This window comes from Gymnoscopelus braueri (assembly GCF_963280865.1).
Source record: "Gymnoscopelus braueri genome assembly, chromosome: 10".
NCBI classification, from domain to species: Eukaryota; Metazoa; Chordata; class Actinopteri; order Myctophiformes; family Myctophidae; genus Gymnoscopelus; species Gymnoscopelus braueri.
In genome coordinates, this window is record NC_137611.1 from 46,487,186 (window position 1) to 46,505,834 (window position 18,649).

General features: G+C 39.5%; 1 protein-coding gene across 1 annotated transcript; it reads left to right on the forward strand.

Moving 5' to 3' along the window:
- Window positions 1-459: 459 nt before the first annotated feature.
- On the forward strand, window positions 460-11,041 carry LOC308093631 (tripartite motif-containing protein 16-like; the record flags this gene model as incomplete). The annotated part of the gene is made up of 3 exons (XM_080439963.1): window positions 460-1,596; window positions 9,573-10,265; window positions 10,427-11,041. 3 exons carry the CDS (start codon window positions 460-462, stop codon window positions 11,039-11,041), a joined length of 2,445 nt encoding a protein of 814 aa, XP_080296089.1.
- Window positions 11,042-18,649: the final 7,608 nt, after the last annotated feature.

The following is an 18,649-nucleotide window of genomic DNA, read 5'->3' on the forward strand; positions in this document are numbered from 1 at the left end:
TAGTTACTTTATCAGCTGTAGCTCTATAATTCAGCAATATGAAAATGTATCTCTCTTCAACAAACTGAGACAGCAACGCTTTTTTAGTTAAGTGTGCGTGCGTGTGTGTGTGTATATGTGTGTGTGTGTGTGTGTGTGTGTGTGTGTGTGTGTGTGTGTGTGTGTGTGTGTGCACACGTGCGTGTGTGTTGGGTCCGGTCGCGGGGGGTAGGGTCGTCATGGTTTCGGGTTTCAAGTAGTGTGCGGGTGTGAGGCGAGCAGAGATGGGTAGGCTTAACTGTGTGTGTGTGTGTGTGTGTGTGTGTGTGTGTGTGTGTGTGTGTGTGTGTGTGTGTGTGTGTTTGGGGGGGGGGGGGGGCTACGAGGAATGAGTTTAAAGAGAGAGCACACACACACAACCAAAGAACCTCTCATTCATGTGATCTCTGAGGACTGAGGAAGTGAAGCCACAGCTGTAAAATGGTGCAGCAAGAATTTCAACTGGACCAGGAAAAGTTCTGCTGTTCTATCTGTCTGGATCTACTGAAGGATCCAGTGACTGTTCCCTGTGGACACAACTACTGCAGTAGATGTATTGAGGGATGCTGGGATCAGGATGATCAAAGCGGGAGAGTCAGCTGTCCACAGTGCAGACAGACGTTCATCCCAAGACCTGTTCTGAAGAAAAACACCATGTTGGCTGAAATGATGGATTTTCTGAAGAAGAAAAGACTCCAAGTTCCTCCTCCTGATCACTGCTATGATGGACCTGGAGATGTGGCCTGTGATTTCTGCACTCGAAGAAAACAGAAAGCTGTGAAGACTTGTCTTCAGTGTCGAGTCTCTTACTGTGACACTCACCTCCAGCCTCACTATCAATCGCCTACCTTTAAGGAACACAAGCTGGTCAAAGCCTCCAGCAAGCTTCAGGAGAACATCTGCGCTCGTCACGGCGAGGTGAGGAAGCTTTTCTGTCGTACTGATCAGCAGTGTATCTGTTCTCTGTGCTGCATGGAAGAACACAAAGGTCACGATACGATCTCAGCTGCAGCAGAAAGGACTGAGAGACAGAAACATTTTGACATGAGTCAGCAGAACATCCAGCAGAGAATCCAGGTGAGAGAGGAAGATGTGAAGGTGCTTTACCAGGAGGTGAAGTCCATCAATCACTCTGCTGATAGAGCAGTGAAGGACAGTGACACTGTCTTTACTAACCTGACCACTGCCATTAAGAGAAGAAGATCTGAGGTGAGGGAGTTGATCAGAGACCAGCATAAAAGTGAAATGGGTCGTGCCGAAGAACAGAGGAAGCGTGTGGAACAGGAGGTTACTGACCTGAGGAGGAGACATGCTGAGCTGGAGCAGCTCTCACACACAGAGGATACCATCCATTTTCTAAACAGTTACACCTCCCTCTCAAGGATCAGTGAATGTACACACCCAGTCAGCAGCAAGGTGCATCCTCAGAGATTCTTTGAAGATGTGACTGTGGCTGTGTCAAAGATGAGGGAACAACTAGAGGAAAGTTTTAAAGAGGAAGGGACAAATATCTCAGAGACAGTGACCAGAGTGGATACTTTACTGTCAACATCACTAGAACCCCAGACAAGAGCTGATGTTCAAACACACATGTTATTAGAGGACATTTTTTGTGAGAGGGCATTTGTAGCGCTCCTTCTCTTTGTAATTATTTTTTATCTCATATAAAGATGAAGATTTAATTCATGACAGTAGATGTCAACCTGGATATAAAGCTTGGTCTTTAAGGTGTAGGCATGATGTATGTGTTTTCAAAAACTTAACGATTACTAAGGTTTACACAGGTTGTGTGTCCTCCAAAGTAGTGCAGAGTACAGAGTGTACCTGGATCACAGTGCAGGTATTCTGTCCTTCTACAATGTGTCTGACACCATCAGCCCTAGTTTGCACCTCTTAACTCCACATGTACCCCCTCCAACTATAAACCCATTTTCAACTGTTTTTATTATATTTTGACACTTGCTTTGGCAATGTAAATGTATGTTTTCTCATGCCAATAAATCTCCTTTGAATTGAAAATGTAATTGTGTGTTTTGTAATCCATGTGAAATAATATTCAATTATATTTATTTTCCTATTTCTTAAGCTAAATATTCTTGGACTACATTTCACCTCCTAGGGAGGGAGGGAGGTGTAACTGTGTAGAAAACCAAGTCTCTCAAAGCTTTTCTTAAGGTCCCCTTATGGAGTATAAGGAGCAGTGGTGGAAAAAGTATACTCACATTTTCTAATTAAGTAAAAGTATCAATATTGCGATGTAGAAATACTCTGTTACAAGTAAAAGGCCTGTGTTCAAAATATTACTTGAGTAAAAGTACAAAAGTATTGGCATCAAAATATAAAGTACTAAAAGTAAAAGTACTAAAATGTTTCAAAATAGCAGATCTACAAGCTCACAACGTGTCACGATGCGACGCATTGTGAGCTTGTAGATCTGCTATTTTATTTACAAATAGCCTATATATGATGTAGGGCTAAAGTGGTTAATGTATGCTTTATAATATAATAATTTATATTTGCAAAGTAACTAGTAACTAAAGTTTTCAAATAATTGTAGTGGAGTAAAAGTACAATATTTGCCACTGAGATGTAGTGGAGTAGAAGTAAAAGTATTAAACATTGGAAATACTCCAGTAAAGTAAAAGTACCTCACAATTGTACTGCTTCACACCACTGTACTCCAGAAAGAGAACCACAGATCTACATGATGATAACAATAAGAACAATACAACACAGACGGCCTGCCTGGTCGCCGCCCAGCTTTAGACGGGAACTCCCAGGCCATACCTCTCTCTCCAAAGCCAGGCCCAGCGGGGTCCCATGATGACAAACAATAGGTGTGACATATAGCTTGATCAAAGGGTTGATTGAATAAAGACAGGCTTTCAGGCCAAGGTGCTGTTGCTTACACCTCAGCCAGACGGGACCAGACAAAACAGCATGGAACAATTACAAGCAAAATGCAGATTAACGACTTCATATCACCCACTACATACCCAGCCCCTCTATGCCGGATCTGGGTTTTGGTTCGATGATGGAGACAGTATTGAATTTTGTGACCTTAAGTAGATACAACTTTGGGGTTGTCATAATTGTCTGTCATGACTCCAGAATAATCACTTTTTTCTCTCTCTCTCTCTCTTTGAAGGTCAACATTCTCAGCATAAGTAAACTGTTCTGTTAATAAAAAATAACCTAGGGTTCCTTGAGGAGGTTCTAACTGGATGTCTATGTACAGTATCTGTAACTCTTGAGAGTTATGGGGGTCCTTGAAATGAAAGTTTGAGAACCACTGAAATAACCAAATGATTTATTTGACATCAGAAAGCAGTATAGTTTTGTTCCTAAGCTTTGTCACTCGAATTATATGTTTATTTTGTCTATTGAGAAGATGTAATATATTTTTTACATACATTTTTACTATTACATTCTCTTCTTCGTACAATTTATTGGGGCTATTGGCGAATTGAAGCTTTCAGAAGTAATTGGTGCAATTTTGTTGTGTAATGAAGTCATCATTATTCTGTGGGTTTGATATTCCATGGTAAATCAAACATTCACTGATGCTGATTATTTTTTCATGTTTAAACATTATATGAATAAATTACAAATTAATTGACAGAACTTTTTTATATTGAATGATTACTTATTCAAATAAGCATAATTAAAGGGAAATTTCACTTTCAAACATGTTTGGGTCATTTAAAATTCTACTCTGGCTTTTGGGTTTCACCCCAGACAGTTTTTAAGTTGCTTGATTCAGTATTTAGATATATTATTATATTCATTTAATTAGACACGGCCCTTTCCTATAAACCCATTGTAACTTCAAACTCCATTTTAGCCATGTTAGATTAATTGAAAACACCCATCCTTGGTTCTGGTGACAGATCTTTTTCAATAACTTTCAATTACATATATTATTTTGTATTTAAAAAAAGTAAAATTTGTTGTTACTGTTTATGGCAATAGAAGCAAGGAAATGCTACAATAAAGGAACACAACACTATTTACAATCTGCACAATAGACAAAATGCACAAATGCTACTCACCATGAACACAATAGACACACACAAACCATTGGCAGTGACACATCGCACAACCTCGCACAAATTCTATTGACTGAATGCACAATAGACACACACACACAAACACAGGCTGGCTGAAACTCACATGTAAATTACATCTCTCGATCTAGACAGTAAAATCCTCTTATGTTAATTTTACATTTGTGACTCCAAGAGTGTGCAAATGGAACCCTTACAGGTCCACTTGGTTACATTTGTACACTCTTGGAGTAAAAGTTAGCCTAGTCTGTTAATATAGGCTATAAGTGTTAAATAGTCATGATGATCACTAGTAATCATTGCTATAGAGCAGTGGTTCTCAACCTTTTCAGGCCGCGACCCCCGAAAGTAATCATATTTGAACTGGGGACCCCCCAAATGAATCATATTTGACTCGGTTCCACAGAAAAAAATTGAGAAAATAGCCATTTTCAAAATTTTTGCCTCTTACTTATATTATTTGACAATTTCGCCAATGTTTGGCCAGTTTTTAGTTTGTTCATGACTTTTGATGCAGTAATGGTCTTTTTATCATTTATTTTCTTTCCCCCTTTTTTGTATGTATTAAAAGGGTATTAAAAGTCCTTAAATTGTCACTTTACTGTCATCTGGATGACTGGGCACCCCCCCCAAAAAACAAACAAACAAACAAAACAACAACAACAACAACAACAACAAATAACATCAATCATGTGGGCAGTGGGTCCCGACCCACAGGTTGAGAACCACTGCGTATAGGGTGTATCAGAATCAGAATCATCTTTCAAATCACAGGTGTTTACAGTTGTAAAGAAGTGGGTGAAAATATTTTTGTACAGATTCAGATTCACTTTATTGTCACTTAGATGCATTGTTTAGGTACATACATGTCAAAAACGTATGCTCGGAAGCTCCAATACAATAAAACCATAAAACAAGATAAAACAAGAAAATGTGCTCCTCGGAGCACAGGTCTCCGCCAGTACTGTTCCTGATTAATCCTGTCTTACCTATTTATATTACATATTGTCACGTGTCACTTGACCAATGTTAGCTTGGCTGATGGAAGCTCACTTCAAAAAATATAAATGATTTTCTGAAGTGACACACCTATTTATAGGTTTTTATTTCGTCATGCGTCTCGCTAGCCAATCAAAAGCATTGGTGACAACATATTGTCACGTGTCACGTGAAGCTTGACCAATGTTAGCTTGGCTGAGACGGGGGGACACACGGAAGGACAAGAACGAAAACATACTCTCCACCTCTGGCGGAGACAACAACTTAAAGTTGTACAATGCAAAATCACAACTAACGATTTTTAGCAACCTCTGCTGGTCACTACCGTCACTGCATAGAATTTCCGTAATCCTCGATTACCCAGAATTCCATTCGTTTTCACCGGAAGCCGGAAGCGTTTCAAAAAGCGATCTTTTAATTGTTTTATACTATCTACGGATCGTTTCTCTTAGCCAGTGGAGCATTAGTTACCATGAGCTGTGCTTTCTTTTTCTGTTCTTTTTCGATCTTCTAATCCTACATTCTCTTAAAATCAGCGTGAGGTTCCTTTTTGTTATTAGCGCGATAGTTCCTGGCCAAACAGGAAACCGTTGCGGTAGTTCCTGGCCAAACAGGAAACCAGTGCATTTCCACCTCCGTTTTCCGGCCAGATGACGTAATTTCCCCGGGAAAGTCCCCCCAGTCCACGTTCAATATAAAATATATAAATAAAAAGCTTCCGGGGGTGAAATTCATGGAGTGGGTGTTGTGAAACTTTTGCCACTCACAAAAGATATACAATTTAACTTTAGTTTTGTTGAAAACGTTACCTAGTATGCCTTTAAAAACACTCAAGTAATCACAGTTCCATCACAGTAAGCTCCGTCATCATCCTATAATTCTACAAAGCTGTCTGTCTGTGCCCAAAATCTCTTCTGCCCGGTTCTCCTCAGTGGCTGGAGCAATTGATCTGCATTTGCACACAGCCATTGACCATTACCATGTGCACCGAGCACCGAAGCCTGTTTTTCGCTTTCCCCAAATGTCAGCTGTTTATTAGCGTTTTTGGGTTTGCTGGCTCCCGGTGTTGCCACATCCGTGAAACAAGCGGACAATGACGTGCGCGTGGGTGCTCATATCCCCCGACGGGTATGGTCTAGTCCTTTCTAATTTCTAGGAACGCCACAGACCAAGTGGCCTTGCACCTAAAATAACGACGTTCTAGAGTAGGTGATATTTTGTGAAAACAAGATATTTTATTTTCTTTATTTTCTTTACTTCTTTTTTTAAGATTGTTTGTTCAATAACAGGTTATCCAGTTCTGTAAACAGAACATGTGTTTTTCAGGTGTGACAACAATTTCATCCAATCAGGTAAAAAATTAATGACCACATCATGTGGGACATCAGTAGCAGAGGCATGGATTCACTTAATTGCACCCACCCACCATACCAGCTGCTTGCTTCCTTCCTACCACCACCAACACACCAATGCTAAATGATGTCACAATCAGAATCAGATTTGTCACATCATAGGTTAGTGGTAGCTCAGTGGTCTCAATTTGTTTTTGTGCAAGCTCCAACATTTTGTTGTTTTCCAAAAAAGAAATGTATTCCTGAAATAGTGAATTAAGCGCCTGGATGCGCAAACTTACATTAATGAATGGCAGTGGCGTAAAGTAACTAAGTACAGTAATTCAAGTACTGTACTTAAGTACAATTTTGAGGTATTATTCTTACTTTACTGGAGTATTTCCAATTTTCAGTACTTTTACTTCTACACCACTAGCCTACATCTCAGAGGCAAATATTATACTTTTACCATATAGGCTACAATTATGATGACTTGGAGATATTTTTTTTTATTAGGCTACAAAACCACTTCAGCCATATTTCGGCCATTTGAAAATAGCAAATCTACAAGCTCACATTGTGAGCTTGTATCGGCTATTTTCAAAAGATTTTTTTTTAAACTCCATCGTGAAATGGGACATTCTGCACAATGAGTAGCCTACTTTTTACTTTTGGTACTTAAAGTATATTTTGATGCCTATACTCTTCTAGGCCTACTTTAAGTAGGCTACATTTTGAATACGAGACTTCTACTTGTAACAGAGTAGGCAGTATTGATACTTTTACTTAAGTGAAACATGCGAGTAGCCTACTTCTTCCACCACTGACTGCTGCTTTCAGCTTTGCCAATTAATATAACAGAGTTGAGGTATTTCTGAAATATATTCATATTCAGTCCACATCTTTGTCAGTGATTTATAGCATTCTCTGCATTCAGGCATCATGCACGGAGACAAATTAACTATATGCTTAGCTTTTGAGACAGAAGAAGTATGCACAATATATTCCAATGTATATAATTATATTATGTTTATCTTCTAGCAGGTTATCAGTTGGGGTCCTTTCACATGTAATGGTTCTCAAATGTTTTCATGCCAAGGAAGGACCCCCAAAATTGATATTTAGGCTATTTGGCCGCGGACCCCCATCTCAAAATATGTTGTTCCAGGGAGCCCCATAAGCAAAGATTTTAGTTAAATATGTTCTCAGATTTCAAGATTTTTGAAAAATAGCATATCTCCATATATGCTATATGCATATAGCTAAAAAGGGGTTCCAAAGAAGTACTGCTTGGCAAAAAAGTATGAACTGCAGACTTGCAAAGAAAATGATTCCAAGGCACTCCGTTAAGTGAAAAAATATATAGATCTATTTAGAGCAAGGCAACAAATTATGACCAACGCATATCGACCTAGAAAGTCTTCATCAGGGTCTGTCTAGCATTTTGGCTAATCAGTCACACTTAAATACAGCCTTGGGTGATGTTCCAATCATGTCAGTACGTTGTGAAGTCATTATGACATTTAAATAACTGTTCAAGTGAGCTCAAATGCCCCCCCCCCCAAAAAAAATAGAAAATAGAAAGAAACAAGGCAACACCCAGAGTGACCAACACTAAATAAACAATTAAAATAACATACTGGGAAAACAAGAGTAAATATATTTATTGTAGTAAATATTTACACTGTAAACCTAAAACATGATCACAATAATCAAAACAGACATCAGAGAAACGGCAAGTAATCAACATCATCATTTAAGCCTGGAAACAATGTGCCTTTTAAAGTAGGCCTAACGATCCAAAATGTTTCTCTTTGGAGCAACCTTTTTAGTCTGTCTCTGTTGTCACTGGGGATAACTTCTGTAGCTAGAGAGGGGGGGCTGGCGCTGCCATGTACTTTTTCATGGTAATGGACGGCCATCGGGTAATTGGGATTATTTGTGCAAATTGCTGTTTTATGTTCTCCCAATCTATCTTTGAATTTGAGGAGTTACAATTTGCAAAGTGGTTGATTTTGTATATGTAATTAGTAAACACATAAGTGAATCTACTTGTTTTAGGAATATTGGTACAATGAGTACAGTGACCCCAAGGAAAGTTGCTGATTGTTTTCTGAAGCCAAGAGGTTTTAGGTGGCAAATGACTACGCATTAGTCTGTTCTGTAGGGTAGGTGCCCCCCTAGAGACGAATGTAGACAATGCAGGAAAAATCTGTTTCATAGCAAGGTCGCTATGTATGTAGCTATGTACTATTTTTGAATAGCCCAAGTATAAAAAGTTGAAGTGGTTAAAAATGATTAGTGACGCAGACACTATATTAACTACTTTGGCTGGGGACCCCCTGAAACCTACCCAACTTTTGGTTCTCACTTTGAGAACCAATGCTGTAGAAGGGCCTACAGCATTGGTTTTCAAGTGGTTCTCAAAGTGTAGGCTATATAGTCAGTCATGTAGCCTACAGTGTAGGCTATATGCACAATCTCTTTAGTTACATGTAGCCTACTTTATCAGCTGTAGCTCTATGATTCAGCATTATGAAAATGTATCTCTCTTCAACAAACTGAGATAGCAACACTTTTAGTTAAATGTTCAAAACATTTTAAACAAAAAATGTTTAAAAGTGTGTGTGTGTGTGTGTGTGTGTGTGTGTGTGTGAGCACGTGTGTCGCGAGGGGGGGGGGTCATGATTTCGGGTTTCAAGTAGTGCTTGTTTGGAGGAGGAGCAGAGATTTTGGGTAGGCTTAACTGTGTGTGTGTGTGTGTGTGTGTGTGTGTGTGTGTGTGTGTGTGTGTGTGTGTGTGTGTGAGGGGGTGGGCTATGTGGAATGAGTTTAAAGAGGTAGCACACACATGACAAGTTAACACAACCAAAGAAACTCTCATTCATGTGATCTCTGAGGATTGAGGAAGTGGAGCCACACGGAACCCTTTCTGTTTTTCAGCTGTAACATGGCGCAGCAAGAATTTCAACTGGACCAGGAAAAGTTGGCTGACATGATGGATTTACTGAAGAAGAAAAGACTCCAAGTTGTTCCTCCTGATCACTGCTATGATGGACCTGGAGATATAGCCTGTGATTTCTGCACTCGAAGAAAACAGAAAGCTGTGAAGACTTGTCTTCAGTGTCGAGTCTCTTACTGTGACACTCACCTCCAGCCTCACTATCAATCGCCTACCTTTAAGGAACACAAGCTGGTCAAAGCCTCCAGCAAGCTTCAGGAAAACATCTGTGCTCGTCACGGCGAGGTGAGGAAGCTTTTCTGTCGTACTGATCAGCAGTGTATCTGTTCTCTGTGCTGCATGGAAGAACACAAAGCTCACGATACGATCTCAGCTGCAGCAGAAAGGACTGAAAGACAGAAACATTTTGACATGAGTCAGCAGAACATCCAGCAGAGAATCCAGGTGGGAGAGAAAGACGTGAAGGTGCTTCACCAGGAGGTGAAGTCCATCAATCACTCTGCTGATAGAGCAGTGAAGGACAGTGACACCGTCTTTACTAACCTGACCACTGCCATTAAGAGAAGAAGATCTGAGGTGAGGGAGTCGATCAGAGACCAGCAGAAAAGTGAAGTGGGTCGGGCCGAAGAACAGAGGAAGCGTGTGGAACAGGAGGTTACTGACCTGAGGAGGAGACATGCTGAGCTGGAGCAGATCTCACACACAGAGGATCCCATCCATTTTCTAAACAGTTACACCTCCCTCTCAAGGATCAGTGAATCTACACACCCAGTCAGCAGGAATGTGCATCCTCAGAGATCCTTTGAAGATGTGACTGTGGCTGTGTCAAAGATGAGGGAACAACTAGAGGACATTTTTAAAGAGGAAGGGACAAATATCTCAGAGACAGTGAACAGAGTGGATACTTTACTGTCAACATCACTAGAACCCCAGACCAGTGCTGAGTTCTTACAAACAAACACATTAGAGGACGTTTTTAAAATTAAAAAAATTAAGAGGGCATTTGTAATGATCCTTTTCTTTGTAATTACTTTACACATCCTATTAAGAGCGGTGTTCAGCCCCAGGGGACACACAGGGATCAGTTAGGGGTTCAGGGACACCTCAACACGAATCCTGGTTGGCTTAAACCCAGAGCTGAGTTCTTACAATATTCATGTCCAATCACACTGGATCCAAACACAGCACATCAACACTTGTCTCTGTCTGAAGGGAACAGAAAAGCAACATTGACTGAACCAGAATCATATCCTTTTAATCCAGAGAGAACCATCGAGGTTCTGAGTAGAGAGAGTCTGACTAGACGCTGTTACTGGGAGGTAGAGTGGAGTGGATACAGTGTTGGTATAGTATTCTCATATAAAGATGACGATGTAATTTATGACAGTAAATGTCAACCTGAATATCAAGCCTGGTCTTTAAGGTGTAAGCATGACGTATGTGTTTTCAAAAACGTAACCCTAACTAAGGTTTACGCAGGACCTGTGTCATCCAGAGTAGGAGTGTACCTGGATCACAGTGCAGGTATTCTGTCTTTCTACAATGTCTCTGACACCATGACTCTCCTCCACAGCGTCCAGACCACATTCGCCCAGAAAAACCTCTATGCTGGATTTACTTTTTATCTTGATGGAGACTCTGCTGAGTTGTGTGACCTCATGTAGAACAGACTTTGAGTTTGTCTCTCATGACAATAATTTATTCATGATTTGATATTTTTTTTCTTTTTACTCAAGATCAACATTCTCAGAATTCAACAAGTAAATTGTTCTGTTGATTAGTTTGGCCTCAGAAACCAGTAATGTTCTTCCTAAGCCTTGCACATATAAACAGAGCTGCTACCTTTAAACACATTTTAAATCTGAGGCTTTTTTGGTATATTATTTAGATAGTTTTGAGAAAAAATACTGCTATTTGTCCCACAGTGACTGCAAACGATTGCTGATTTGTCTCAAAAAGCTTTATACCCTGTACATATAACATGTACGTCGTATACCGACGCAATGTGACATAGCTCTGTTTAGTGTTTACACAATGTACCCCCTCCAACTGTATATACTTTCCCCATTTTCAACTCTTTATTATATTTTGACACTTGCTTTGGCAATGTAAACGTTTTCTCATGCCAATAAAGCTCCTTTGAATTGAAAATTGAATTGTGTGTTTTGTAATCCATGTGAAATAATATTCAAATATATACATTTTTCAAGTTTAAATATTGTCGGACTACATTTCACCTCCTAGGGAGGGAGGGAGGTGTAACTGTGTAGAAAACCAAGTCTCTCCAAGCTTCTCTTAAGATCCACTTATACTCCATAAGGAGAATCACAGATCTACATGATGATAACAATAAGAACAATACAACACTGGTCGCCGCCCAGCTGTAGACGGGAACTCCCAGGCCATACCTCTCTCTCCAAAGCCAGGCCCAGCGGGGTCCCATGATGACAAACAATACTGCCGTATTGTTATATAAGTGCAGTAACTATGAAAAAAATATTCACTGAAAAATGGGTTTAAAGTGATTCAACTGGTCAGCCAAATGAGATATCGGCATATAAGTGATATCTTACTATCTTATCTTGTCTTACTATCTTACTACTATATAATCATACTATCTTACTACTATATATCTTACTATCTTATCTTACTATATATTATTATATTATTATTATTATTATTACTATATAATTGACAAAAGCTCCGAAGTTCGTCCGGGATTCGCGAGCACAAGATCACTCCACATGCCTCCAAGACCTGCCACAGACTGTTGATCAGAGCTATGGCTATTATTTAGGCATCTTACCCCACCTCGATCAGTGATCAGACTCTCGGTTTGATTGATTCTCTAATTCGCCTATCAGACCCTCAGCCTGATCTGGCAGATTGCCATAGCAACCAGATACAGGAAGCTGGACCTCTTTATCACATGACCGAGGTTGGGAGGTTGGGAGGTTGGGACTAGAGGTTATGGCCGCAAAGCAAAGCGGGGTGGGAGGAGAGGAGAGGAGCCGAGAGGAGAGGAGAGGCCAGAGAGGCCGGACTTCGCATGACGTGTGTGCAGAGCTATAATTAGGCCAGCAAAGGTCGCCTAATCATTGCCATTATCCTCCATTATCCTCCACTACTGTCAGCCATCAGAGCCCAACAATCTGTTTGAAACATTCTTGGAGCAGCTCAGTGATGACTTTATCCATGAGGAAGCCACTGCACAGCAGTGCTCTACAGATGCAGTAGACAAAGCATTTATACACAATCAGGTGCTACTTGCCATTGATGATGAGCTGTCACAAATGGGAAGTATAGTCTAGCCAACTACAAGGACATGCCACAGCCAAGACCGCTAACTGGGCAAGAAAAGCTGGCACAAGTTTTCAGATCTGAACAATTCAACAAAACAGAGCAGGAACAAATTGTACAGTTGCTTAGTCCTCAGCTAAATGTGGAACAGATGGAACTCTGTGAAGCTGTCTATCGGTTAATCCATGCACCAAAGGAGGACCCCATTACGAGACAGTTCATTCTGAATTCACCTGCAGGATATGGAAAAAACTTTACTTTTAAGGTAATTGCAGCTACGATTAGAGCAAAGAATGGCATTGTGCTATGTGTCGGCAGCACAGGCTTGGCTGCTCAAAACCTTGAGGGTGGTAGGACAGCACATTCAAGATTTAAGAGCCCAATCCCCATCTTTGAAGACTCTGTCTGTGATATCAAAGCCGAGTCCTCTCTAAACTAATCAAACAGAGAGAGCAACTTAATCATCTGGGACGAAATCTTCAACGTTAACCGCTTTAATGTTGAGTGTGCGGAAAGAACACTCAGAGACCTGATGCAGTCAGAACAGCCTTGGGGTGGCAAAACTATTCTACTGGGTGGAGACCCCAGGCAGACTCTCCCTGTTATCAAGAGAGGAAGTAGGGCCCAAATAGTTAGAGCTTGCATCCAGATGTCACCACTATATCTTGGACAAGGATAAAGATTATGTTAATCCTCCAACCACACCATTGAAGGATGAGGAGGAAATTGACTATTTAGAAGGGATGACAATAGAAATGTTTGGAGACGATGACGAGTTTGAGTTTTGACTGGCACGATGGTAATGATTTGTTGACTTTGAGCCACGGAAACGCCAACCAGGTAGACAGAGAAGTGAAACCATACAAGGTGGGCACAGGACAAAAACGATGATGATGTCAATATCGTAGGAACACCATTACAGAACGAGAAGGAAATTGACTATTTAGAAGGGATAACAGTCTTTGAGCCAAGAAGACACCAGCCAAGTAAATAGGGTAGAACTTGAACAATACAATGTGGGCAAGGATAAAGAGGATGATGATGTGAATCTGTTATGGTAACTCCGCACCAAACAGACTCGTCCAGACTATTGCAGACTACTCCAGACTGCAACAGACTGGTATTCGGTTGGCAAAAGTTGGCATTTAAGTCTGTCAGCCGACTGGCCATTCATGTGCTAATTTGACTTTTAGCCTGCCAGCGTTGCCAGGTCTGCTTATTATAAGCGACTTTGGGCTTGTTTCCCTGCAAAGCCACTTAGGGATGTTCCCAACGTTTTTTCTTCACTGACGTGCAGTGGTGTAAGTAACTAGTACATTTACTCAAGTACTGTACTTAAGTACAATTTTGAGGTACTTTTACTTTACTGGAGTATTTCCAATTGTCTATACTTGTACTCCACAACAATTATTTGAAATGTTTAGTTACTAGTTACTTTGCAGATATAAAAGCTATTTGAAAATAGCAGATCTACAAGCTCACAACGTGTTGCGATGCACGCGTTCTGAGCTTGTAGATCTGCTATTTTCAAACATTTTTGTACTTGTACTTTTGGTACTTTAAGTACATTTTTATACCAATACTTTAGTACTTTTACTCAAGTAAATGTTGAATTCTGGACTTTTACTTGTAACAGACTCAGAGTACATCTATTGCATTCAAGCCTGAAACTTCGTCATTTTAGGGGCAAGGCCACTTGGCCTTTGGTGTTGTAATTTTTTGGAGGGCACAAAGGCCCTGCCCGGTCTTCCTGCCAGGGCAGGAAGGCCATCCAAAAAAATTATAATGATTTTTAAGTCCAAAAATGATTTTTAAGTCCACGGAAATAATGCATTTAACTTGAAGGTTAAGGATCATTGTATTTTAATATATTATAAGAATAGTATAACTATCTGTGAAATATAACCCATTTATTTCACAAAATAATGTGTTGGCAAATGACCAATATTTAGTTATATAGGTCTCAATATGTCACATTCAGCCCTGGACTTCACTGACTGAAGTAGGGGTCACATTAATCACATTAGATTCACAGAATGTATTTTACCCACAAGTTATTTTCATTCAAATGAAATGTGAATGAACTTGCACTAATAATGACTTTAGTTGATTTTTCACTCTTTAAAATATAGTATTTCTTAATTATTAATAATTACAGCTTGTAGATTGGCTATTTTCACGATTTTAAATTGTTTTTAAATAATAATAAAAAAGTAACATACAAGATTTCCACCCGACAGCCATAATATATAGCCAATATATGGTTCTGTATCAGTATATGAGTCAGTTTTTGCAGATTTCATTCTAATTGGCTACTATGCCTGCATATGAATTTCATGAGCCTGGGTAGGTCACCCTGGCTTGGCGGAGATATGCCTTGTAGCGCACACTCCGCCAGTGGTGTAAAGTAACTAAGTACATTTACTCAAGTACTGTACTTAAGTACACTTTTGATGATTTTTTACTTTACTGGAGTATTTCTAATTTTCAGTACTTTTACTTCTACTCCATACATCTCTGAGGAAAATATTCTACTTTTACTCCACTACAATTATTTGAAAACTTTAGTTATTAGTTACTTTGCAGATATAAATTATTACATTATAAAACATACAGTAACCACTTTAGCTCTATTTTATACCTAGGCTATTTGAAAATAGCCGATCTACAAGCTCACAACACTCGCGACGCGTTGTGAGCTTGTAGATCTGCTATTTTCAAACATTTGAGTACTTTTACTTTTGGTACTTTAAGTACATTTTGATCCCAATACTTTTGTACTTTTACTCAAGTACATTTTTAATTCGGGACTTTTACTTGTAACGGAGTACTTCTACATTGCAGTATTGATACTTTTACTTAAGTAAAACATTTGAGTACTTTTTCAACCACTGCGCTCCACACAGCAGCAGCAGGTGAAAGCAATTCACTTAAACGAGGGTTGTGTTGGGCACCAAAACTGCGCAAAAGTAGGTCAAATCAATCAATCTCTCTCTCTCTCTGGGAGCAACAACGAGAAACAGTGAATGTAGGTTTTCATAGACATGGTCGTTTGTTTCTCTCACATAATCTGGCAACACGACAGCCCTCTGTTGTCACTGCCACTGCTCTGCCAGTCGGCTAAAAAGCTGAACATGTTCGGTCGGCTCTGGGTCGGCCGAAAAGGTCCCGACGGACCCCCCGACGGACCCCTAACCGACTGGACGACGCTTCCCGACGCCAAGTCGGCCCAAAATCGGGCCGACTAGGATTGGTCTGGAGTTAGCTTTAGACACACCATTAAAGGACGAGGAGGAAATTGACTATTTAGAAGGGATGACAGAGGAAACGTTCGAGGACTATGATGAATTAGAGCGCTGCAATAGTGTCTTGACTTTGAGCCACGCAAATACCAGCCAGGTAGAAACAGAAGAATTGGAACAATACAAGGTGGACAAGGAGGACAAGGATAAAGACTAAGTTAATCTTCCAACCACACCATTGAAGGATGAGGAGGAAATTGACTATTTAGATTGGATGACAATATAAATGTTTTGGAACGATGATGAGTTTTGGACTCTGTCTGGTCCAACCTCGGATCAGGCCTAGATGTGAGGGCCACGAAGCGGCCCTTACATCTAGTTACACTAATTGTACATCTGTTCTTGAGGTATTTGTTTATCCCCAAAATCACGAAGGCTAATTTGACCTTTGGGATACACAAATAAGTCGGTGTGTCCAAAAACGTAGTTACTGCACTTTGGCTTCGCAGGGCAGAATAGGTGTGACATATAGCTTGATCAAAGGGTTGATCAATCAAGACAAGCCTTCAGGCCAAGGTGCCGTTGCTTACACCTCAGCCAGACGCGACCAGAACAAAACAGCATGGAACAATTACAAGCGATATGCATATTAACGACTTCATATCTCCCACTATACACCCAGCCCCTCTATGCTGGATTTGGGTTTTGGTTTGATGATGGAGACAGTGCTGAATTGTGTGACCTTAAGTAGATAAAACTTGTCATAATTGTCTGTCATGACTCCAGAATAATCATTTTTTTCCTCTCTCCCTGAAGGTCAACATTCTCAGCATAAGTAAACTGATGTAAATAAAATAACCCAGTGGTTTTCAAAGTGGGGTCCAGGGACCCTGCAGGGTTCCTTGAGGAGGTTCCAACTGGATGTCTATTGCCTATATATCTGTAACTCTGAGAGTTATGGGGTCCTTGAAATAAAAGTTTGAGAACCACTGAAATAACCAAATTATTTATTTGACCTCAGAAAGCAGTAGTTTTGTTCCTAAGAGTTGTCACTTGAATTATATGTTTATTTTGTCTATTGAGAAGATGTAGTAACCTTCTGTCTTGCGTTCATGTATTTAAAAAAATATATATATTTTTTTGTTTTACAATATGTTCTTTTCTTGTATTCGTACAATTTATTGGGGCTATTGGCAGAATTACTTGGTATAATTTTGTCTTGATATGAAGTCATCATTATTTTGTGGGTTTGATATTCCATGGTAAATTAAATTAAACTGATAATTTTTTCATGTTTAAAAATGATCTGAATAAATTACAAATTAATTGACAGAACCTTTGAAATTAAATGATTACTGGTATATTCAAATAAGTATAATTAAAGGGATATTTCACTTTCAAACGTGTCATTTAAAATTCTACTCTGGCTTTTGTGTTTCACCCCAAACAGCTTTTAAGTTGCTTGATTCAGTATTTAGATATTTGATATTCATTTAATCAGACACACCCCCTTCCTATATAAACCCATTTTAACTTCAAACTCCATTTTAGCCATGTTAGATTCATTGAAAACACCCATCATCCTTGGTTTTTCTGGTGACAGATCTTAGCCTTCTAATACGTGAGGGCCGAGTTTTTTTAAATTATTTTCAATTACATATATTATTTTTTTATGAAAAAGTAAAATTTGTTGTTACTCTTTATGGCAATAGAAGCATAAGGAAATGCTTCAATAAAGGTACACAACAATATTTACAATCTGCACAATAGACAAATGCACAAATGCTACTCACCACGAACACGATAGACGCACACAAACCATTGACAATAACACATTGCACAACCTCGCACAAATTCTATTGACTGAATGCACAACAGACACACACACACAAACACAGGCTGGCTGAAACTCGCATGCAAATTACATCCACACTTAAATAGTGGGGTAGACAGTAAGATCCTCTATGATAATGTGTCCATTTGTGACTCCAAGAGTGTGAAATGGAACCCTTACAGGTCCATTTGGTTACATTTGTACACTCTTGGAGTAAAAGTTAGCCTAGTCTGTTAGGCTATACGTGTTAGTGGTTCTCAACCTTTTCAGGCCGTGACCCCCAAAATAATCATATTTGAACTGGGGACCTATAATATATAATAATCATATTGGTTCCACAGATAAATATTGTGAAAATAGCCATTTTTATTATTGCCTCTTACTTAATTTATATTATTTGGCCAGTTTGTAGTTTGTTGATTACTTTTGATGCAGTAATGGTCTTTTCTCATGTATTTTATTTTTTCCTTTTTTATGTATTAAAAGTCCTTAAATTGTCACTATACTGTCACCCCCCCCCCCCAAAAAAAACCCAACAACAACCAAATAACATCAATCATGTGGGCACTGGGCAGTGAACCACTGCATGGGTGTATCAGAATCATCTTTCAAATCACAGGTTTACAGGTGTAAAGAAGTGGGTGAAATTATTGTTGTACTGATTCAGATTCAGATTAACTTTATTGTCACTTAGATGCACTGTTTAGGTACATATATGTGGAAAATTTACGCTCGGAAGCTCCAATACAATAAAACCATAAAACAAGATAAAACTATTTTAAAACACTCATACATTAAAAGTAATCAAAGTACAAGCTCCATCCTTTGTCATTTTCAGGAACACCACAGACCAAGTGGCCTTGCCCCTAAAATAATGACGTTCTAGAGTCGTGATA